Source organism: Bufo bufo, chromosome 1 (genome assembly GCF_905171765.1).
Source record: "Bufo bufo chromosome 1, aBufBuf1.1, whole genome shotgun sequence".
NCBI lineage: Eukaryota > Metazoa > Chordata > Amphibia > Anura > Bufonidae > Bufo > Bufo bufo.
The window spans coordinates 604186837-604211144 of NC_053389.1; the positions used below are offsets into that span (position 1 = coordinate 604186837).

At 44.1% G+C, this 24308-nt stretch overlaps 1 protein-coding gene across 2 annotated transcripts in view; it reads left to right on the forward strand.

The window, feature by feature from the left end:
• The window catches only part of CHKB (choline kinase beta), a 109702-nt gene that overhangs the window by 58175 nt on the left and 27219 nt on the right, over nt 1-24308 (forward strand). For both annotated transcript variants that reach the window (XM_040413576.1, XM_040413577.1), the window contains 2 exons: nt 2314-2422; nt 5754-5851. In XM_040413576.1, coding sequence (XP_040269510.1) covers nt 2314-2422; nt 5754-5851 — 207 coding nt within the window. The remainder of the gene's footprint in view (nt 1-2313; nt 2423-5753; nt 5852-24308) is intronic.

Here is a 24308-nt window from a genome sequence, read left to right on the forward strand (position 1 = left end):
GTGGACCCAGAAACGCCAGTGTAAAAGTAGCCTTAGGGCTCTTTCACACCTGCGTTGTTGTGTTCCGGCATAGAGTTCCGTCGTCGGGGCTCTATGCCGGAAGAATCCTGATCAGGATTATCCTAATGCATTCTGAATGGAGAGAAATCCGTTCAGGATGCATCAGGATGTCTTCAGTTCCGGAACGGAACGTTTTTTGGCCGGAGAAAATACCGCAGCATGCTGCGCTTTTTGCTCCGGCCAAAAATCCGGAACACTTGCCGCAAGGCCGGATCCGGAATTAATGCCCATTGAAAGGCATTGATCCGGATCCGGCCTTAAGCTAAACGTCGTTTCGGCGCATTGCCGCATCCGACATTTAGCTTTTTCAGAGTGGTTACCATGGCTGCCGGGACGCTAAAGTCCTGGCAGCCATGGTAAAGTGTAGTGGGGAGCGGGGAGCAGTGTACTTGCCGCCCGTGCGGCTCCCCGGGCGCTCCAGAGTGACGTCAGGGCGCCCCAAGCTCATGGATCATGTGATCACATGGATCACGTCATCCATGCGCATGGGGCGCTCTGACGTCATTCTGGAGCGCCCCGGGAGCCGCACGGACTGTAAGTATACCGCTCCCCCGCTCCCCGCTCCTACTATGGCAACCAGGACTTTAATAGCGTCCTGGGTGCCATAGTAACACTGAAAGCATTTGGAAGACGGCTCCGTCTTCAAATGCTTTCAGTACACTTGCGTTTTTCCGGATCCGGAGTGTAATTCCGGCAAGTGGAGTACACGCCGGATCCGGACAACGCAAGTGTGAAAGAGGCCTTATCTGTCTTTATTTTCAGAGAAACTTTATTTTATTTTTTTCTGTATATGATTATGGCATAGTCATTTTACCTGAGCTTCTGCTTCAACAGCATTTCAGATGCAGAATTTGCATTGTAGCAGCCACATGGACACTGGTGTCTGTAGATGACCCATTTACTTGAGAGGCTATGCACCATGATGGCTAACCTCCAGCACTCCAGCTGTGGTGAAGCAATGACTCCCAGCATGCTCCATTCATTTCTGTGTACATCTTGGGAGTTGTAGTTTTCCACAGCTGGAATTCATGGATAACCAGGACTCTTCTCAGGTGGACGTGACTCTTTTTTCCAGGCCCAGTTTGCAATGATTGTGATGTTTGTTCTCGGCAACCACTTACTTTTAACTTTTTTAGATGACAGACCGCTGAAATCAGCTCACCTGTCTCTACTTTATTCTGCCGTTAGTATGGGCAGCACAAAGTTGATGACAGGTTCCCTTTAAGTCTCATCCTATTTTGAGACTGTATAAAAACTGCAAGATTTCAGGATTTTTGTTGAAAATGGATAATGACCTAGAAAACACAATTTTTATTTATTTTTTAAACATTCTTTTTAACATAAACACTTGGTTTAAACATCAGACAATTCTGGCTGATACCTTACCTAGAACACACTCCTAGTGTTCAGTGTCCCTAAACTCTACATGTGGACATCGGTTTTGCTATGGTCTAGTCTTTTTGTAAGAAGCTTCTACTAAAGGCTAAGGCTTTTCAGTGATTTCTCGCTGTGCATTACCTGTGGATACTCACAAGCTCTTGTGCTGTATTGTGTCTTTTTTTTAACCTCCACTGTTTTGGAAGTTGCCGCAGTGACTGGACAGCATCACTATGCCTTGAGTAGTCTGCTATGTTTGCATCTACGTCATGGAAAAATGTTTGCTATTCCATCTGTCTGCCAAGAAGGACTGAGTGGTTTTCCCTCTCCACACACTCAGTTGCTGGAGTCTGTCTGCTTAGGCTACTTTCACACTGGCGTTTTTGGCTTTCCATTTGTGAGATCCGTTCAGGGCTCTCACAAGCGGTCCAAAACGGATCAGTTTTGCCCTAATGCATTCTGAATTGTAAAGAATCCGCTCAGAATGCATCAGTTTGCCTCCGTTCCGTCACCATTCAGCTCTGGAGGTGGACACCAATACGCTGTCTGTTCGCCATGTGGTGCGGAGCCAAAAGCACACAATGTAAGTCAATGGGGACGGATCTGTTTTTTGACACAATAGAAAACTGATCCGTCCTCCATTGACTTTCAATGGTGTTCAAGACTGATCCGTCATGGCTATAGAAGACATAATACAACCAGATCAGTTCATAACTGATGCATGCGGTTGTATGATTGTAACAGAAACGTTTTTGCAGATCTATAACGGATCCGCAAAAAAACACTAGTGTGAAAGTAGCCTTACATGTGTTTGTTCTGTGCTGTCTCTCTGTTCATGGTTATATTTGAAGTAATTTCTCTTTTCTTTCCCCACAGGGGATTTGACGTAGGTAATCACTTCTGTGAGTGGGTGTATAATTACCATCATGATGAGTGGCCATTCTACAAAGCGCAACTGAGCAACTACCCCACACGGGAGCAGCAGGTGCGCCATTAAGTAGTCAGTACAATAGCACAAGATCACCTGGTGACATCTAATGCAAACATGCTCTTTATAGTACAGAACATTATTTTTGGTGAATGCTTCCCGGTAAATTAAAGGGGCTGTCTACTTTCTGGTTACTTTTGATCAAGGTGTATGTAAGATGAATAGATGACACTTACTAATATAGCCTTTGCTGAAATTCAATAATTTATAGAGTGTGCCCCTTGTTTGCCAAGTCTTTTGTGCTGTCCACATAGAGGTCTTGTCCATAAAATGGCGGCTGATGGAGGGTCATGTGATTAGGCAAATCGCCTTCATATGATGTCTCCTCCATTCAAATACACTTCCCCTGCCATCTGTGCAGGTGTGGGGTGTTGGGGTCCATTCACACGTCCGCGATTTCGTTCTATTCATTTCTATGGGGCAGCACGATGTGCTGCCCGGATACGGCATTGCGGACCTGCACTTCCGGGTCCGCAATTCCGTTCCCGAAAAAAAAAAAAAAAAAATAGAACATGTCCTATTCTTGTCCGCAATTGCGGACAAGAATAGGCATATTCTATTAGTGCCTGCAATGTGCGGTCCACAAAATGCGGAACGCACATTGCCGCTGTCTGTGTTTTGTGGATCCGCAAAACATACACAGATGTGTGAATAAACCCTTAGAATGGAGGAGTCCTCACATGGAGGCGTGATTTGCCTGGTCACATGACCCTCCATCAGCAGCCATTTTATGGACATGACCTCTGTGTGGACAGCACAAAAGACTTGACAAACAAGGGGGCATAACTTATGAAAGTTTCAACAAAGGAGCTATATTAGTAAGGCCTCATGCACATTTTCATTGGATGGCCGTATTGCGGCCCGCAAACGGCGGTTCGGCAATTTACGGCCACCGGCCGTGTGCACCCTGCATCACGGATGCGGACCTATTCACTTGAATGGGTCCGCAATTCCGGAGATGCAGAACAGAGTCGCGGAACGGAACACCGGAAGCACTACGGAGTGCTTCAGTGGTTCTGCACCGCAAAAAAAATATGACCTGTCATATTATTTTGCGGTGCGGACATACCACGGACCCATTTAAGTTGAATGGGTCCGGCCCACTGCACAGATGTTGCCCGTGCATTGGGGACCGGAATTGCGGTCCCCAATGCACGGAACGGCCGCACAACGGCCGTGTTCATGAGACCTAAATGTTATGTATTCATCTAACCTACACATTGGTCAAAAGTAGCCAGATGGTGGCCAACTGCGTTAAGCTCTTAAATGGCATTCACACTGCTCGCCCCTTCAAGAATAGGGGACTTCGAATGTACCTTTGTTATGCCTCCAATTTCTGTTGAATGTTGTGTTTATGAAGCTTTTCTCCCTTAGAAGCATTGCTTCTAGAAGTTAAAAGCTCCCTATAGTAGTTTATTCATTGTGATGTCATAATAGTGTTCTATGATGTTATAATTCCTCCACTGTGATGTCACAGTGGTGTTCTATGATATAATAATGCATTGTAGTATCATAAATGCTGTCCTAATGCATTATGATGTCATAATACTGTCCTAGGACAACGTATTGTGATGCCTTAGTGGTGTTCAAAGATGTCATAAAAAGGAGTTGTCCACTTTTTTTTTTTTTGATGACCTATCTTTAGGATAGGTCATCAATATCAGATCAGATCTGAGAATAGATCATAAATATAAGAAATCGGATAACCCCTTTAGTATACTTTAATGATATGGTGTCTTATGATGTCATAAATAACACATTAAAGAGAATAAAAAGCACAAGGGATGCTCCCTGGTGTAAAACACATTAAGTGATGTCATTCTCCAGAGGTAGTTATTCAAATTTATCCACAGCTGTGGTGATGGCATTTAGGCGTATAGCTCCTTCGTGCTGATGGCTGCTGCTGCCCCCTGCAGGGCTTCAATATTCAATCCCAATCCAATCCAATCCAATAGAAAAAAATGTAAAAAGCAGAATGAAGTACTTCTGCCATAAAGCTTATACATATTTAGTTTTGTACCAGCGCCTTTTTATTTTATTTTTTCATGCAATTTTTCATACTATAAATAAAGTGTTATGATGTCCTGATGGTGTCTTATAATGTAATCATGCAGTCCTATAGTGTCCTAATGGTGTCTTGTGATTTGATAAACACAATTATGATGTCATAATGGTATAAAATGATGTCATAGTAAGGATATTATGTCCTCATTTGCCCCTAGAATGTCATAATAAGTGTGACTCGTTTAAAAGGCACAAGGGTGCCTGAGGAAAAAAGTGCTGTGCCTCCTAAATACGTTGCACTAATGCACCAATTTTAGTTGTTTTTCCAATAAGTGTTTTTATGCTTTATCTGACCATTTTTGGATGTCTCTAGCAGTGCTCCTATTTTTATCCAAGTTTTTACTTTATTTGTGCACCATAATTCATTGTGATGGCAGGGACTCCTCTGATATCTTAATTTATGCATTATGATGTCATAATGCTGTCTGATAATTATTGCGTTGTGATTTCATAATGGTGTCATATGAGTCATGAGTAGTGATGAACGAATTAATTAGTACAAATCAAAATCTAGCCTCTGAGCAGCAAAAGACTGCTCCATAGGGTGGTGCAAGCACAGAGGGCCTGCTGCTCTTACCTGATGCCACTGATGATCTGATACACCCAGCACATGCACAGTTGGCATCTGCATTGCTCAGGCAACAGGACTTCAATGCATGCTCTGCTACTTGGGAGCATTGGCGCAGGCGCAAGATTGACAGGGCCAGGCAAGATATCTGGCCATGTCAATCATGGGGGAGGAGGGAGTCCCTATTTTTGAAGGAATTTGGTTTGTACAAATCAATTCACTCATCGCTAGTCTTGAGATCTCTATCGTATGTGTGCCGCCCCCCGTGGTTGTGTTGGGCTTTGCAGCCTTTCAATACAGTATTGTATTGAATTACTTTCATGAGAAATTGAAGTCCTTAGTAAATCCTAAATAGGTCCTTTAATATTTATCCCTTAATAAATTAGAGTGACTATAATGGTGGACACATCTGTACACACTGTAGCTTTGTACTAGGAAGCTGTAAAACCTTCTAGTTCAAATTGTGCTAAAAAAAAATGCTGACTTACTTGCCAATCTCCAGACTTTTTGCACATCACTAGAGTGTGAAAAGTGCGATGTAAGTAAAAGTATCAAGCTCTTACACAACTCCTCCAGTGGTGGCTATAGGCAGCTAGAAGTTAATCTATGCGGAGAATTTAGGGCTAATGATTAATTTTGTTCAGCACAGAATTTGGGATATTTTTATAATTTTTTTTTATTGTGATGTCTCCTTAGCTTCATTTTTTACGATCTTACCTATTGGAAAGTTGTCCAGAGCTGGGCGAGGAGGAGCGGTGTGCTGAAGAGGCCGCCATGGTTACTGAGGTGAACCGGTAAGAGAGCTTTTCTTTGTACCAATCACGAGAACAGTGACCCCATAATCCTGCCGGGAATGAATGGAGTGGCCTTTTGGGCATCTGTGGGGATCCCAGTCATAGGACCCCCACAGATTTAATAGTTCTGTCCTATCCGGTGCATAGGGGATAACTTCAAACAACAATACGGCTTTAAGCACATTCACTGGCTTAGGCTACTTTCACACTTGCGGCAGAGTGATCTGGCAAACAGTTCCGTCCGGCAAAACGTATGCCAACTGATGGCATTTGTAAGACTGATCAGGATTCTGAGCAGTCTTACAAATGCATTGAAATGCCGGATCAGTCTTTCTGGTGTCATCCGGAAAAAACAGATCCGGCATTTATTTTTTTCACATATTTTTCGGTCTGCGGATCCGACGTTCCGGTATTTTGAATGTCATATCCGGCACTAATACATTCCTATGGATAAAAATGCCGGATCCGGCATTCAGGCAAGTGTTCAGTTTTTTTGGGCCGGTGATAAAACCATAGTATGCTGCATTTTTTTTTTTTTTTCTCTGTCCTGATAAGTCAAAAAGACTGAACTGAAGACATCCTGAACGGATTGCTCTCCATTCAGAATGCATGGGGATAAAACTGATCAGTTGTTTTCCGGTATAGAGCCCCTAGGACAGAACTCTATGCCAGAAAAGAAAACCGCAAGTGTGAAAGTACCCTTTGAAAGAGGCTGCAGGGTTTGTAGAGCGACATGCCCTCTTCAAACAGCCGATCGGTGGGGGTGCCGGTAGTTGATCAGATATTGATGACCTATCCTGAGGATGGGTCATCAGTATGGAATACCCAGGCAACCCCTTTTATAATAAATATCAGATAAACAAGAGTGATGCTCCATTATAGGAGTCTGGTACATAGTAAAAGGATACTTTTGTTAGCAAGAATAATAAATTTAATTCATAAAAAAAAAAAAAAAATATATATATATATATATATATATATATATATATATATATAATATATTAATCAAAAATAATTAAAATAAATAATTCTTAACATAAAGAACAAATGCATCTAATATACAGTATGTACAGGAGGGCATGACTCCTATAACCGGATTAGCTCTTTCGAAGTGAGGAAAGGCTGAACTAAAGAAATTAGTGTGGTTGAGTAAGTGAAGTATGGTAGGATTCTGGAGGAAATAAAGTTTTCCAAGTATGCACAATATAAAAATGGTCTGAGAAAAGTAACAAAGTATTAAGAGATCAACAACTTAAAGGGTACTTCAGTTTTCAAAAATAGTTTGAATAATGACTGTGCTTCTTTGTACAATCGTAACTGCGAAGGAACTGGTATTTTTTGGCCTTCCCTAATATCTTTCAGCCATAGTTTTCCCCTTTTTCAGCTTAAAATGCAAATTAGGCTTTTGGTACAATCAGGGCGTCGCCTTTGCTCTTGTTGCACCCAAGCTCCACTCATTTCTGTGGCCAGCCCCTCCCTGGCTACTTTGCAATGGTGACGCCCTCATTGCACCAAAAGCCTAATTTGCATTAATATCATGACTCTGGAACGGAGCCTCAGGTCAACAAAAGGAAAACAGTGTTTTAATCAGGTGAACCACAGCTATGTTTTGTATGCAAACAGTTTGATAGGGAGATTGCTGGTGAACATAAATGAATGCCATACATGAATGATGGAAGTCCGCACTTTAAAGATGCCACCTGCTCAGAGTGGGCGCTGTAGCTGCCGGGTGTCGGAAGTTTAACACAACGGAACCACAGAAGCATTGTCCATTATTGTCAATACCACCGATCATTGACTTTTAACCCCTTAACCCCTCAATTGCCATGGTCAGTTGTGACCGTGGCATTTGAGTGGTGAAATCCTGGGAGCACTGTGTTCCCAGGGCTGAACTTCTCCCCCACGCCGAGATTGAGAGCCGTTTTGGAGGCTTGAGGCTGCCAAAGCAACCAAAGATATAGTGAATCTTCTATATGTTGCAGTCTACAGGAGAAGAGGTCAGACAATCCTAGAGGGACCAAAAATAAGTGTATTTATTTTTTTTAATCACCCCCTTTCCTCTATTAAAAATAAGAGCTATGCAAAAAAAGAGCCCTCCCACAACTCTGTAGATATAAATATTAAAGGTTATGTGCACCTTTTTGGAGTAAATTTTTTTTTTTATGATTGCATTCAACTTATTTTTCCACCTCCATCCACCATGACGGCCACAATGAGAAATTGACCCTTGACCTCTGTAGGGGCAGGAACACACAGTTTAAATTCCCCCCACCCCTCCACCCCCTCAGTGTTTTCCTGCCCCTACGGGGGTTAACACATGGAGAGAGCCCTCCTTGTGGAGGGAGGAAAGAAAGAAGAATCCATAGTGTTACCGGATCTCCACCTGTCCTCCCACGGCAAGGGATAAGGCTGGGCAGCAGGAGCATCGAGGACCCTCGTTCTGGCTTATGCTGGAGCCTGCGGTCCTTCACATACAGCAGACCTCCTTCCTCCTGGGGAAGCAGTCAGCTGCGCCGGATTCACAGAGAGGTACGCGCGCGAATCCGGCGTCCTCTCGTGCTAACAGGTGACCGGCCAGGGGAGTAGGTGCGGCACAGGAGTTAAGGGACAAGCCGACAGACCGGGGTGCAGCTTGATGATGTAAGACGCCTGAATTTGAATGAATTGCGGGTCTTCACTCAGCGTTTACCTGCAGTTCACTCCGCAATGTCTGAGACACCTACTCCTTGTCAGGAGGTCTCGGATTCCTCTCCAAGTGCCAGTACTGTGAGTCCCTTGCGGGGGTTTTGAGTGCTTGACTCCACATTTCTTTTAGACAAGTGTTCTAGCTCTATTGGCTAACTGGGTGTATATTTGGTTGTTCCTTTGATTCCAGGGCACAAAAGACTCTAGATCAAAGATAAAGATACTTAAGTGCAATGCCTGCTCTAAGAAACTCCCTGAAAATTATAAGAAAAGACTGCAAGTCTTGTCTATCTGAGATATGGAAGGAGGAACAACCAAATATTTTTCAGAAATTAAATCCTTTATTGAGGATGAAATTAAGTCCTCCTTAGCTTCTATTTCCACTCCCAGTGGTCCCCTTCATCCTCCAAAAAAACGGAAGCTTTCTGTCCAGTCCTCCTCTGACGCAGACGAGGCTGAAGAAATTTCGGTCTCCTCTAAACAAGTTATTGAGGAAGATCCTCTGAGGGAGAGATCATAGAGGAGGATAAGAAGTACTTTTTCTCATCTGAACAGACGGAGGAACTATTAAGATCCGTCAAATCCACTATGGGAATTGAGGACACACCTAAACCACACACAGTCCAGGACGAGATGTTCGGAGGCCTTTTATCTAAAAAAAAAAATCTATTGTTTTCCCGATAAATGAAAATATAAGAGAAATGATTATGGACGAGTGGCTAGACCCGGAGAGGAGACTGGGTGTCTCTAAGGAATTTAGAAACCGACTTTGTTTTGACAAGTCTGAGTGTAAATTCTTTAATGAAACCCCCCAAAGTAGACATTCATGTGGCGAAGGTAGTTAAAAGAACAGCGTTACCATTTGAGGACTTCTCCCAACTAGGTGACCCCATGGACCGTAAAGCTGACTGGTTACTAAAAAAGGCCTGGGAATCGTCTTATGTTCAGCGTAAAAGCTAACATAGCAGCAACATCCGTGGCTAGGGCCATGTACATCTGGTTAGGGGAACTGGATGAGCATCTTAAAAACAAAACCCCCTAGAGAAGAGATCAGAGATTCTATCCATTTACTTAGATCCGCTACGGCCTTCTTAGCCGACGCCTCTGCGGAAACTATTCGTTTCTCTGCTAAGGAGGGGGCTCTATCTAATGCCGCCCGTAGGGCCTTATGGATTAAAGCCTGGTCTGGTGACAACTTAGCCTTTTTGAAGCCTTTCCCTAGTAAAGAAGCCCGACCAATCTTTTCGTACCATTCTAAATCTAAAACCGCTAAACAGATCCATTCTGTACAGAAAATTCAAGATGGAATCCATCAGATCCACAATCCCGCTCATACCGAAAGGGGCATTCATGTCCTCAATAGACCTCAAAGATGCCTATTATCATATTCCCATCCAACTCTCACAGGAATTTCTATGTTTTACAATAAAAGATCTAAGAGGTACCCTACACCAGCGGTCCCCAACCGCCGGGCCGCGGCCCAGGACTGGGCCGTGGGAGATTGTTAGCCGGGCCGCGGCGATCAGGGCAGTCTTTAACTCTGTACTAATGAAGCGCTTCCATTATGGAAGCGCTTCATTAGTACAGAAGGACCAGGGAGCGGTGAAGGATCTGTACTCACCGCTTCCTGGTCCACGGCTCGGCTATCGGCTGTGCAGGGCTGCGCACAGCGTGGGGTCGCTCTGTGACCTCACGCTGTGCTAGCTATACACAGCCAGCCGACAGCAGAATGAAGAGGATCGCGATGGTGACCAGGAGCAGGAGAGGTAAGTGTTTTTTTATTTTTATTTTATTTTATTTGCACTGATGGCTGACCTGGGGAACATGGGGCTGACATGGGGGGCTTATGGGCTGGCTGACATGGGGGGCTTATGGGCTGGCTGACATGGGGGGCTTATGGGCTGGCTGACATGGGGGGCTTATGGGCTGGCTGACATGGGGGGCTTATGGGCTGGCTGACATGGGGGGCTTATGGGCTGGCTGACATGGGGGGCTTATGGGCTGGCTGACATGGGGGGCTTATGGGCTGGCTGACATGGGGGGCTTATGGGCTGGCTGACATGGGGGGCTTATGGGCTGGCTGACATGGGGGGCTTATGGGCTGGCTGACATGGGGGGCTTATGGGCTGGCTGACATGGGGGGCTTATGGGCTGGCTGACATGGGGGGCTTATGGGCTGGCTGACATGGGGGGCTTATGGGCTGGCTGACATGGGGGGCTTATGGGCTGGCTGACATGGGGGGCTTATGGGCTGGCTGACATGGGGGGCTTATGGGCTGGCTGACATGGGGGGCTTATGGGCTGGCTGACATGGGGGGCTTATGGGCTGGCTGACATGGGGGGCTTATGGGCTGGCTGACATGGGGGGCTTATGGGCTGGCTGACATGGGGGGGCTTATGGGCTGGCTGACATGGGGGGGCTTATGGGCTGGCTGACATGGGGGACTTATGGGCTGGCTGACATGGGGGGGCTTATGGGCTGGCTGACATGGGGGGGCTTATGGGCTGGCTGACATGGGGGGCTTATGGGCTGGCTGACATGGGGGACTTATGGGGGGCTCATGGCTGACATGAGGGGCTAATGGGGGGCTCATGGCTGACATGAGGCGCTAATGGGGGCTCATGGCTGACATGAGGCGCTAATGGGGGGCTCATGGCTGACATGAGGCGCTAATGGGGGGCTCATGGCTGACATGAGGCGCTAATGGGGGGCTCATGGCTGACATGAGGCGCTAATGGGGGGCTCATGGCTGACATGAGGCGCTAATGGGGGGCTCATGCCTGACATGAGGCGCTAATGGGGGGCTCATGGCTGACATGAGGGGCTAATGGGGGGGCTCATGGCTGACATGAGGGGCTAATGGGGGGCTCATGGCTGACATGAGGCGCTAATGGGCGGCTCATGGCGGACATGAGGCGCTAATGGGCGGCTCATGGCTGACATGAGGCGCTAATGGGCGGCTCATGGCTGACATGAGGCGCTAATGGGCGGCTCATGGCTGACATGAGGCGCTAATGGGCGGCTCATGGCTGACATGAGGCGCTAATGGGGGGCTCATGGCTGACATGAGGCGCTAATGGGGGGCTCATGGCTGACATGAGGCGCTAATGGGGGGCTCATGGCTGACATGAGGCGCTAATGGGGGGCTCATGGCTGACATTGGGGGCTGATAGATGGCTAAAGGTTTGGTTGATCTGAGCCATTGGGGGTCTAATCTGAGGTCTGATTAACATTGGGGGTCTGATTGCTGGTCTGACCTGAGGTGTAATGAAAAATATTTTTTTCTTATTGTTCTCCTCTAAAACCTAGGTGCATCTTATAGGGCGAAAAATACGGACCAGTGCAGCAGAGACCAGTGCAGCAGAGACCAGTGGCAGTTTATATAGTCATTATATAGTGTTATATATTTTAATATGCACATTTGTGTTTTGTTATGCGCGTGAATCAGTCGGCCCCCCCCCCCCCCGTCCCGTCCCCCCCTCTCCTCCAACCGGTCCCTGGGAAAATTGTCTTGCATGAAACCGGTCCTTGGTGCAAAAAAGGTTGGGGACCACTGCCCTACACCACTTCCAGTACATTGCACTTCCATTCGGCATCTCTTCCGTACCCAGAATATTCACAAAGCTAGTGGTAGAAATGGTCGCTTGCCTTCGCAAGGAAGGATTAATCATTATCCCCTACCTCGACGACTTCCTGATAGTCGCCAGGTCAAAGGGAGAGAATATAGAGGCAACCCGAAGATTCTTAAACGTCCTTACAGAGTCAGGTTGGATTATAAACATAAAGAAGTCTTCCCTCACTCCATCAAAAAGGATAAGATTCCTAGGAGTAGAATTAGATTCGGACTCTCAAAAGACCTTCCTACCGCAGGACAAAGCAGTGTCTCTTATTCAAAAGATTTTGGGGTTTCAAGGATCTCGTGAATGTTCCATACAAGAGGCGATGAGTCTGCTGGGAATCTAACTGCCTGTATAATTTCAGTTCCTTGGAGCCAGGCCCACTCAAGAATAACAGAGTTGGATCCTGAAAGAATGGAACGGAAACCAGGCGGTTTTGGACAGGAAGATTCTGATGAATATTAAAAATGTTGAGCTGTTTGGTCACAAAGGTTTAACAGTTTTTCTAACTGTGTGACTGGTACTTTTCACTTTTTGTGCTTCTAATAACCCTTATTTCTAAACTACTGAGAGGTCATAAACACATTTTTTAAGCCACATTCTTATCAGTAAGATAAGAAATGAGCTATAATGAGTGTTTATAAGGGCAGAGATAAGGAGTGCGTCTGCTCTTCAGATGACTACAGAAAGGACAAAAAATCCACAGGAAGCTAGTGGAGCATGTCAGCTCTGTACAGAAAAAAGGATTCCATATTGTTAATAAAGACCAATTGAAAAAATTATTTTAGCTCAAAATAAGTATAATGCAATAAAAAACAAAAATTGCCTCCAAAGGTGTACATAGCCTTTAATATAAAAAAAAGTTATGGGGGTCAGAATATGGTTAAGCAAAGAAAAAATTTAGATTTTTTTTAAAAAATTTTTTTTTAAAGTGTTAAAACAAGACAAACTATATAAAAGTGGTATCTCTGTAGTTGTACCGACCCAGAGAATAACGTTTTTCAAGATAATAAATGCTGTAAAAACGAAACCCACAAAACTATGACCGTAGTATAGGGCTACATGGTTCGTCAAGCTAAAAGTGATAGGTCGACACGCCCTTTCCCTGTCGATAACCCCGCCCACTCCACCTACAACCCCTCCCAGTCGCGCCCATTCAACACCCCTTATTCTGTTAGATCTGATAACGCGTCAGTGATTGAATTAAGTTTTAATATCTTTAACAATAAAATATTAGGCTTGTATTAACCTCTTACTAAGCAATTATAAATATTGACAATGTCTAATTGAGCCGTCTATCTTCCTAAAACTAAAGGACCTTTTGATGTCACTGCAGGTCCTGGAAGGTGAACTGATGCAGTCCCTTTGTTAGTGGACCTGCGATGTATGAAATTTGCTTTAATAATATCCGATCATGTTTTAATAAACTCGAAGGTGTCCTTGATTTAAGCAAAATATTTGATCACCGCATCGAACACAGATATGCAACAAGAAGAAATGGGAGTGAGACAAAACATTTTTTGAACATTCAATTTAATGAAAAAAACGAATAAACTGAAACAGTCTGTTTTTCAGCTGATCAAAAGTTTAGGACCACACCTCCAAAAAAAAAAAAAACTAAACCCCCCCCCTCCGCCCAACCTTCTCAGTAATGAGTAGCTCTGCCGTTATTTATCACTTTCAAAATTTGTTTCGGCATGCTTGATGCAAGCGTTTCCATGAGGTGAGTGGGAACATTTCTCCAAGTGGTGAAGACGGCCGCACGAAGGCCATCTACTGTCTGTAACTGTTGTCCATTTTTGTAAACTTCCCTTGCCATCCATCCCCCCAAAGGTTCTCAATTGGATTTAGATCAGGGGAACACGCAAGATTGGCCAAAAGAGTGATGTTATTCTCCTGGAAGAAGTCCCTTGTCCTGCGGGCATTGTGTACTGTAGCGTTGTCCTGTTGAAAAACCCAGTCGTTACCACACAGACGAGGGCCCTCAGTCATGAGGAATGCTCTCTGCAACATCTAGACATAGCCAGTGGCTGTTTGACGCCCCTGCACTTCCTGAAGCTCCATTGTTTCACTGAAGGAAAAAGCACCCCAGACCATTATGGCGATCCCTCCACTGTGGCGTGTAGGAAATATCTCCGGTGGGATCTGCTTGTCATGCCAGTAACGCTAGAAACCATCAGGACCATCAAGGTTACATATTTTTTTTTTTTTCTCATCAGAGAATAAAACTTTCTTCCACCTTTTGAATGTCCCATGTTTGGTGCTCTCTTGCAAAGTCCAAACGAGCAGTTCTGTGGCGTTCGAGGAGACTAGCCCTTCAGTCTCGGATGCCGTCTGATGGTTATGGGGCTGCAGTCAGCACCAGTAAGGGCCTTAATTTGGGTCAAGGATCGTCCAGTGTCTTGACGGACAGCCAATTGGATCCTCCGGCTCAGTGCTGATGAAATTTTTGTTGGGTCTTCCACTTGACTTTTTTTGTTCCATAACCCTCAGGATCATTTTAAGAATTTCCAAATGACTGTCTTACTGCGTCCCACCTCAGCAGCGATGGCGCGCTGTGAGAGACCCTGCTTATGCAGTTCAACAACCCGACCACGTTCAAAAAGGGAGAGCTTTTTTGCCTTTGCCATCACGTGTGACTACCTGACAGAAAATGACAATGAATCCACATCTTTGCACAGATTTGGCCTTTTAAAGGCATGTGGTCCTAAAATTTGGATCAGCTGAAAAACAGCCTGTTTCAGTTTAATCGTTATTTTCAATTAATTGAATGCTCAAAAAATGTTTTGTCTCACTCTCATTTCTTCTTGTTGCATGTTGAAGCTCTACTTGGAACCTTGTTAAGATCCGACAATGTAAAATAAGATTTTTTTTCACCATTTTTCAAGTGGTCTTAAACTTTTGTTCAGGACTGTATTAACAATAGCTAATTGCGTCACCCAACTTTCCCGGGTGCCAATAACATTATGATATGTTCGGGCATGTCTTAAGACGTACCGTCAGTAATTCAGATGTCCTAAGACGCTATTTAAGAGCGCCAGCCGCGGCACCCAACTTTCCCAGGTGCAGATTCGGAGATCGTTTTCTGAAATATGACCCCACATTTTGCGAAGTGTGTCAGGGAATGTCCGAGCATGATGAAGGCATGTTCGGACATGTCCGAAGACGTTATTTAACCCCTTAAGGACCGGGCTCATTTTCACCTTAAGGACCAGGCCATTTTTTGCAAATCTGACCAGTGTCACTTTAAGTGCTCATAACTTTAAAACGCTTTGACTTATCCAGGCCGTTCTGAGATTGTTTTTTCGTCACATATTGTACTTCATGACACTGGTAAAATGAAGTCAAAAAAATAATTTTTTTTGCACAAAAAAATACCTAATTTACCAAAAATTTGAAAAAATTTGAAAAATTTCAAAGTTTCAGTTTCTCTACTTCTGTAATACATAGTAATACCCCCAAAAATTGTGATGACTTTACATTCCCCATATGTCTACTTCATGTTTGAATTGTTTTGGGAATGATATTTTATTTTTTGGGGAAGTTATAAGGCTTAGAAGTTTAGAAGCAAATCTTGAAATTTTTCAGAAATTTACAAAAACTCAATTTTTAGGGACCACTACAGCTCTGAAGTCACTTTGCGAGGCTTACATAATAGAAACCACCCAAAAATTACCCCATCTAAGAAACTACACCCCTCAAGGTATTCAAAACTGATTTTGCATACATTGTTAACCCTTTAGGTGTTGCACAAGAGTTATTGGCAAATGGGGAGGAAATTTGAGAATTTCATTTTTTTGTCTAATTTTTCATTTTAACCCATTTTTTCCACTAACAAAGCAAGGGTTAACAGCCAAACAAGATTGTATCTTTATTGCCCTGACTCTGCCGTCTACAGAAACACCCAATATGTGGCCGTAAACTACTGTATGGCCACACAGCGGGGCGTAGAGTGAAAGGTGCGCCGTATGGTTTTTGGAAGGCTGATTTTTATGGACTGGTTTTTTGACACCATGTCCCATTTGAAGCCCCCTGATGCACCCCTAGAGGAGAAACTCCCTAAAAGTGACCCCATCTAAGAAACTACACCCCTCAAGGTATTCAAAACTGATTTTACATACGTCGTTAACCCTTTAGGTGTTGCACAAGAGTTATTGGCAAATGGGGATGAAATTTGAGAATTTCATTCTTTTGCCTAATTTTCAATTTTAACCCATTTTTTACACTAACAAAGCAAGGGTTAACAGCCAAACAAGACTGTATCTTTATTGCCCTGACTCTGCTGTTTACAGAAACACCCCATATGTGGCCGTAAACTACTGTACGGGCACACAGTAGGGCGTAGAGTGAAAGGTGCGCCGTTTGGTTTTTGGAAGGCTGATTTTGCTGGACTGTTTTTTTTACACCATGTCCCATTTGAAGCCCCCCTGATGCACCCCTAGAGTAGAAACTCCATAAAAGTGACCCCATCTAAGAAACTACACCCCTCAAGGTATTCAAAACTGATTTTACAAACGTTGTTAACCCTTTAGGTGTTGCACAAGATTTTATGGAAAATAGAGACACAATTTCAAAATTTCAAATTTTTGGCAGATTTTCCATTTTAATATTTTTTTTCCAGTTACAAAGCAAGGGTTAACAGCCAAACAAAACTCATTATTTATGGCCCTGATTCTGTAGTTTACAGAAACACCTAATATGTGTTCGTAAACCGCTGTACGGGCACACGGCAGGGCGCAGAAGGAAAGGAATGCCATATGGTTTTTGGAAGGCAGATTTTGCTGGACTGGTTTTTTTGACACCATGTCCCATTTGAAGCCCCCCTGATGCACCCCTAGAGTAGAAACTCCAAAAAAGTGACTCCATTTTAGAAACTACGGGATAGGGTGGCAGTATTGTTGGTACTAGTTTAGGGTACATATGATTTTTGGTTGCTCTATATTACACTTTTTGTGCAGCAAGGTAACAAGAAATAGCTTTTTTGGCACGTTTTTTTTTTTTGTTATTTACAACATTCATCTGACAGGTTAGATCATGTGGTAATTTTATAGAGCAGGTTGTCACGGACGCGGCGATACCTAATATGTATACATTTTTTTTTATTTATGTAAGTTTTATACAATAACTTCATTTTTAAAACCAAAAAAATGTTTTAGTGTCTCCATAGTCTAAGAGCCATAGTTTTTTCAGTTTTTGGGCGATTATCTTGAGTAGGGTCTCATTTTTTGCGGGATGAGATGACGGTTTGATTGGCACTATTTTGGGGTGCATATGACTTTTTGATCGCTTGCTATTACACTTTTTGTGACGTAAGATGGCAAAAATGGCTTTTTTTACACTGTTTTTATTTTTATTTTTTTTACGGTGGTCATCTGAGGGGTTAGGTCATGTGATATTTTTATAGAGCCGGTCGATACGGACGCGGTGATACCTAATATGTATACTTTTTTTATTTATGTAAGTTTTACACAATCATTTCATTTTTGAAACAAAAAAAAATCATGTTTTAGTGTTTCCATAGTCTAAGAGCCATAGTTTTTTCAGCTTTTGGGCGATTATCTTGAGTAGGGTCTCATTTTTTGCGGGATGAGATGACGGTTTGATTGGTACTATTTTGGCGTACATGCGACTTTTTTGATCACTTTTATTACCTTTTTTGGGAAGTAAGGTGGGCAAAATTTCAATTTTCTCAGTTTTTATTTTTTTATTTTTATGGCGTTCACCGTGCGGGGAAAGTAACATGACCGTTTTATAGATCAGGTCGTTACGGACGCGGCGATACCTAATATGTGTAGTTTATTTTATTTTTTTAATTTTTATTCAGTGATAAATGGTTTTTTTTTTATCTTAACTTTTTTCACTTCTTTTTACATTTTTTTGACCCAGACCCACTTGGTTCTTGAAGATCCAGTGGGTCTGATGTTTGTATAATACAGTACAGAACAATATATATTGTTCTGTACTGTATTTTACTTACACTGAACAGATCTGTGCTTTTAGCACAGATCTGTTCAGCACCATGGACAGCAGGACGCCTGAGCAGGCGTCCTGTTGCCATGGGAACCCTCCCCGTCTGCTCAGAACTTCGCAGACGGGGAAGGGTAAGCACGGGGCTGAGGGGGGCTCTCTGGGAGCTCTCTCCCTCTCCATCGGGGGGCTGCAAAGGCACAGCAGCCCCCCGATGGAGAGGGAGGGAGCTCCCTGACGATGACAGTTAACTTTTTCCATACAGCGGTCCGTACGGACCGCGGTATGGAAAGGGTTAAACGGCTGACATCTGCACAGATGTCAGCCGTTTGTACCAGGGTGCCAGCAATGTGCTGGCACCCTGGTATAACCACTAGACACCAACGATCATTCATGGGGAGGCGGGCGGGGGATCGCGATCCCGCCTGCCGCACCGCCCGCCTCCCGCAACGCCCCCACCGCATGCGACACCCCCCCTGCACCACCCGCCGGCATCAAATCATGCAGGGGTGCAGGGGGGGGTGAATAATAATGATTTTAGCCACTCTAAAGTTTCTGATCCCCGCGGTCAGGGACCGCAGGCATCAGAAACTGCAAAAAGCGCAGCAAACCGCAGGTCTGAATTGACCTGCGGTTTGCTGCGATCGCCGACACGGGGGGGTCACATGACCCCCCCTGGCGTTGTCACAGGATGCCGGCTGAAGGATTTCAGCCGAAATCCCGTTCCGTTTAACCCCTCGGGCGCCGGAATACAGATTTTAAGTCAGGACGTACCGGTACGTCCTGTGTCCTTAAGGACTCGGGAAATAGGGCGTACCGGTACGTCCTATGTCCTTAAGGGGTTAAGAGCGTCAAAATCATTTAGTTTAGTTAGGAAATTTGCTTTGATACGAAATTATGTTTAATAAAATCGAAGGCGTACGTGATTTAAGCAAAATGTCTTTATTTACGACGCATCACGGTACCTTTTTCAATAACTCAGTAGGGTAGACACGTTTGTGCGTAATTACAGCAACATATACATAACTGTTTCATGCACTTTGTTACAAAGGAGCGTACAACACGGTAATTTTTTCTAAAATCACTCGTAAATATTTTTAATACATTTTCCTTTAGCGATACAATAGAAGATATAGATGCAGTAATGCCTGCACACCGAACTTTCGCTGTCTTGTATTTGTCTGTTTTGATAATCTTAGCATTTTTTGATAAAAATTTCATGAATTCACCAGGAAATATTTCATTTGTGGGCGATAATCCATAACTAGAAAAGAAAAAATACATACGTCATTCGGGTATAATATGATTAAAATCCAGTGCTTTCCCCGCTGATACGAATTTTCTGTATTCTGTACAATATACGCCGCCGGATGGTCTATGATTTTATTTTCCGGTAATAAATCGCACGGAAATACACCCTTTTTAAATAGGCGGCGGGCGTTAAAGTCGGCTTTGATAACGCAAGTAATTTCATAATTATTCATCTTATTGAAAATCATATAAAACTTCCCTTTTGTTGTCTTTTTTTCAATAATATTTTCATGAACCGAATACACATGTTAATAGTGTTTAGCACCGGCTCAGCAAATCTAATTTCAGCTCTGAGATTTCCAGTTTTTACTAGAGAGAAATGTCCGCCAGGCTCTTGATCCTGCGATAAATCAAAAGCGAACAAAGTATAACCGTTCAAAAATTCTGACCGATCCACGTATAAAGCGTTGTCAGCCTTTTACTTCCCCGAAATGTGTACGTGCGCCATATAATCACATTATAATATAATAGTGTTGAAAATTAGCCCGAAACGGTTTTGCAGGTATCTGTTGTCCGTCCAAGTATAAGACTGCAAAATTTACATTTATAGTGATTTAAAACACAAAAGATTTCTTTGGTAATTCCCGGAAAATGGATCGTTTTCCACAAACGCTAGTATTACTGTTTTTGGGATGTTTCCCAGAAAAAGATTCTTGTGGTTAAATATGCGAGTACCGGCGAGAATGCTATACACTTTAAACTATGTGCAATCGACCGAGTAGTTTGCATAACCGGTTAACATAGCGGGACTGTGTCCAGTTCTCACTCCGGACGATACTTGAACTCTTTTGACAAATCGCGAAGCGAGTTGTATACTGATCTCTTTTGGCGAAACTAACATTACGTCCGCCGAGAGCCCGGTCATCATGATGTCCCGCGGTATCTTTATAGAATAAGCCGGATGTAAATTGAACAGCTAAAGTTTGTGAATTATAATTTATTAGGGACTTCATATACGCTCTATGCGTCTAAAGGTTGTTTCTTCTTGAAATCTATGTGTCGCCGAGCGTTGTATCCAATTTATTTAAAAGGCTGGCAATAGGGTAGTTAATAAGGTCGACGCGGGATCTGTCGGGTATGGGTGTGTTATCTGGGCTAACGATTCTTCAAACGACGTGTAACAGTGTTATTTAGGTCGTAATAATAACCGCTGCCCGAGATGAAGAACTCCAAAGGCGCGTTGTCGGCAATGGCCATTATTGGTTGTACCTCTACATAAACCAATTTTTCAATACTTGTTTGCCTTGGCGGTATTTGAAAAATATCCAACTCTGATTTTGTGTACTCGGCGGATGCGTCATGTACAAAAGCCATAGCTGTTAATTAGAAGATGTCGCTCTGTGAAGGGCTTCTTGTTTTCTTCTGGCGGCGACGTTTTAGTCGGTTCTACTTTATTCATAAAATGGGGTAGGATGCGGCCGTTGCGACCGCGTTTTCTTTTCAGCGTTTCTCTCAGAATTTGCACGACTCCAGAGCATTCCTAACTTTGCGTAGGTCTATTTATTCGATCCATAATGGCGGTCGATGCCGTAGCGACAACATCTTTAGCGATATTCCTGGCAGCTGTTTTTACAAGTTTCACACCTTTCTTGAGTAGAGGAACGACTCGCCGGAACAACCCACGAAATAACCCGGCAAGACCAGAACTGTGCATGAATGATGCGCTGTGAAAGCCATCCAAACCTTGACCGGCTTGCGCTATGTAATAATGTGTATTCGCATCCGGGTCGCCGTACACTCTCTAGGACAACATTTTAATGCGTCGTCACAGTGCGAGGTCTAAAGTGTAATCGCACAATAGTTCTCTCGTATTTGAATTTAACCAGTTTAGCTTGATCCGTGAGTATCGATATTGTAATAGTATCAAAGTGTTTGCAGAGAGGTATATAGTCCGGCCTGTTATACTTTTGCGGGAATTTTTCTCTTTATTGGTAAAGAATCATTCTCTTTTCCTAAAACTAAATCCTCATCACTGGCTAAAACATCCACGAAATGTTCTAACAGGCAATCCAGATTCGTTGCAGTGAGTACCCCTGAAGCCCCCAATATATTGCCTAACTTTTTACCAGGCATATACTTGTATAAACTCTCTATTTTGTTACATAAACAGTTCTGTCAATCTCGTCTTATCTTAGACTCAAGTGATCAGGCAGTATTTTTATAGAATCAAGTTTGTTATTAATGGCTTTGATCAGCTCGTTCATATTGGGGTAATAACCCAATTTAACCCCTTCCCGACCAGCGCCGTAATAGTATAGTGCAGCGGGACGTGACTTGCTGCCCAGCGCCGTACTATTACGGGCCGCCTGATCAGCTGCAGGGGACTGGCTGTTACTGTTAGCCGGACCCCTGCTGTATGCGCTGGCATCGGTGAAAACACTGATGCTGGCGCATTAACCCCTTTATTCCGTGGTCAGCGCTGACCGTGACATAGAAGGGGTTTGGTGAGGGAGCCCATTGGGTCCCAGCGCTGCTGTGGCGGGGACCCAATGGGTGAGACGGCAGCCCGGACCTGCCTTCTACGGGTGCCCAGGAGATCCAGCCTCAGGCTGTAGTGTATTACACTAACAGGCAATGCATTACAATACAGATGTATTGTAATTCATTGCAGAGGGGATCAGACCCCCAAAAGTTAGTCAGAAATAAAGTTTAAAAAAAAAACTGTTTTATAAAATAAAATAAAAATATATAGTTTCAAGTGAAAAAAGAAAAAACTCCCCTTTTCCCCTGATTTTTATAATAAAAAATTGAAAAACAAAAATAAGAAAAAACACACATTAGGTATTGCAGCGTCCGTAACGACCGGCTCTATATAAATATCACATGATCCACCCCGTCCGATAAACACCATAAAAAAATAAAATAAAAACGGTCAATAAAAGGCATTTTTGTTTAGAGTTGAGCAGACACCTGGATGTTCGGGTTCGGCCGAACTTCAGAAAAAAGTTCGTGTTCGGGACCCGAAATTGACCCCGAACCCGATTGAAGTCAATGGGGACTCGAACTTTTGAGCACTAAAATGTCTGTAAAAATGTCATGGAAAGGGCTAGAGGGCTGCAAATGTCATCAAAATGTGGTTAAGAGCATGGCAAGTGCTCTGCAAACAAATGTGGATAGGGAAATGACTGACTTTAAATAACATAAAATACGTAAAAATAAAAAATAATAATCTTGATCTAGGAAGACGAGGTCTATATGAAGTAGGAGGTGGAGGAGGTAGCCTACACTGCTTTTTGGTTTAAAATGTATTTTTATTTTTTTAAATTGGGGTACACCCCAAAACATTGGAAAATATAACCCTCCAGTCGTGCTAAACACACGTTCAGACAATACACTGGCTGCAGGGCAGGCCAGCACCTCCAAGGGGTAAAGGGCAAGCTCAGGCCATGTGCCCAATTTGGAGACCCTGTTCGTGTAGGCGTGTGCATACTTACTGCCCCACCATGTCGCACGTCCCCGTGATGTTCACGTTTCAATTTGATATCTGCTCTATCAACTTTCGATGTTCTTTTATGCGCCTACCATGGTGATCACGGGTGGTGGGGAATCAGGGTTCCAGGCCGGAGAGGGAGCGTGAGAAAGACCAAATTTAAGGGAGATACATTTTTGGGATCGAGCAGAAATGTGGGACAAATTACAGAAGCCCAAATGTGGGCCAAAAGAGTCAAGCGGAAATGTGGGAAAAGCTATTGAGGCGCAAATGTTGGCCAAAAGAGTGTAGCGGAAATGTGGGACAAATTATTGAAGTGCAAATGTGGTACAACTTGTTTAACCACCTCCGGACCGCCTAACGCAGATTCGCGTTCCGGAGGTGGCAGCCCTGCGCAGAGTCACGCATATACGCGTCATCTCGCGCTAGCCGAGACTTCCTGTGAACGCGCGCTCATAGGAACGGAACGTAAGAGAGTTGATCTCCAGCCTGCCAGCGGCGATCGTTCGCTGGCAGGCTGGAGATGTGTTTTTTTTAACCCCTAACAGGTATATTAGACGCTGTTTTGATAACAGCGTCTAATATACCTGCTACCTGGTCCTCTGGTGGTCCCCTTTGTTTGGATCGACCACCAGAGGACACAGGTAGCTCAGTAAAGTACCACCAAGCACCACTACACTACACTACACCCCCCCCCCCCCCCCCCCCCCCGTCACTTATTAGCCCCTGATCACCCCATATAGACTCCCTGATCACCCCCCTGTCATTGATTACCCCCCTGTCATTGATCAACCCCCTGTAAAGCTCCATTCAGATGTCTGCATGATTTTTACGGATCCACTGATACATGGATCGGATCCGCAAAACGCATACGGACGTCTGAATGAAGCCTTACAGGGGCGTGATCAATGACTGTGGTGATCACCCCATATAGACTCCCTGATCACCCCCCTGTCATTGATTACACCCCTGTCATTGATCAACCCCCTGTAAAGCTCCATTCAGATGTCCGCATGATTTTTACGGATCCACTGATGGATGGATCGGATCCGCAAAACGCATACGGACGTCTGAATGAAGCCTTACAGGGGCGTGATCAATGACTGTGGTGATCACCCCATATAGACTCCCTGATCACCCCCCTGTCATTGATTACACCCCTGTCATTGATCAACCCCCTGTAAAGCTCCATTCAGATGTCCGCATGATTTTTACGGATCCACTGATAGATGGATCGGATCCGCGAAACACATACAGGCGTCTCCCTGGAGCCTTCCAGGGGGGGGTGATCACCCCATTCAGACTCCCTGATCCCCCCCCCTGTCATGCTGCATTCAGATGTCCGTATGATTTTTACGGATCCACGGATACATGGATCGGATCCGCAAAACACATACGGATATCTGAATGGAGCCTTACAGGGGGGTGATCAATGACAGGGGGGTG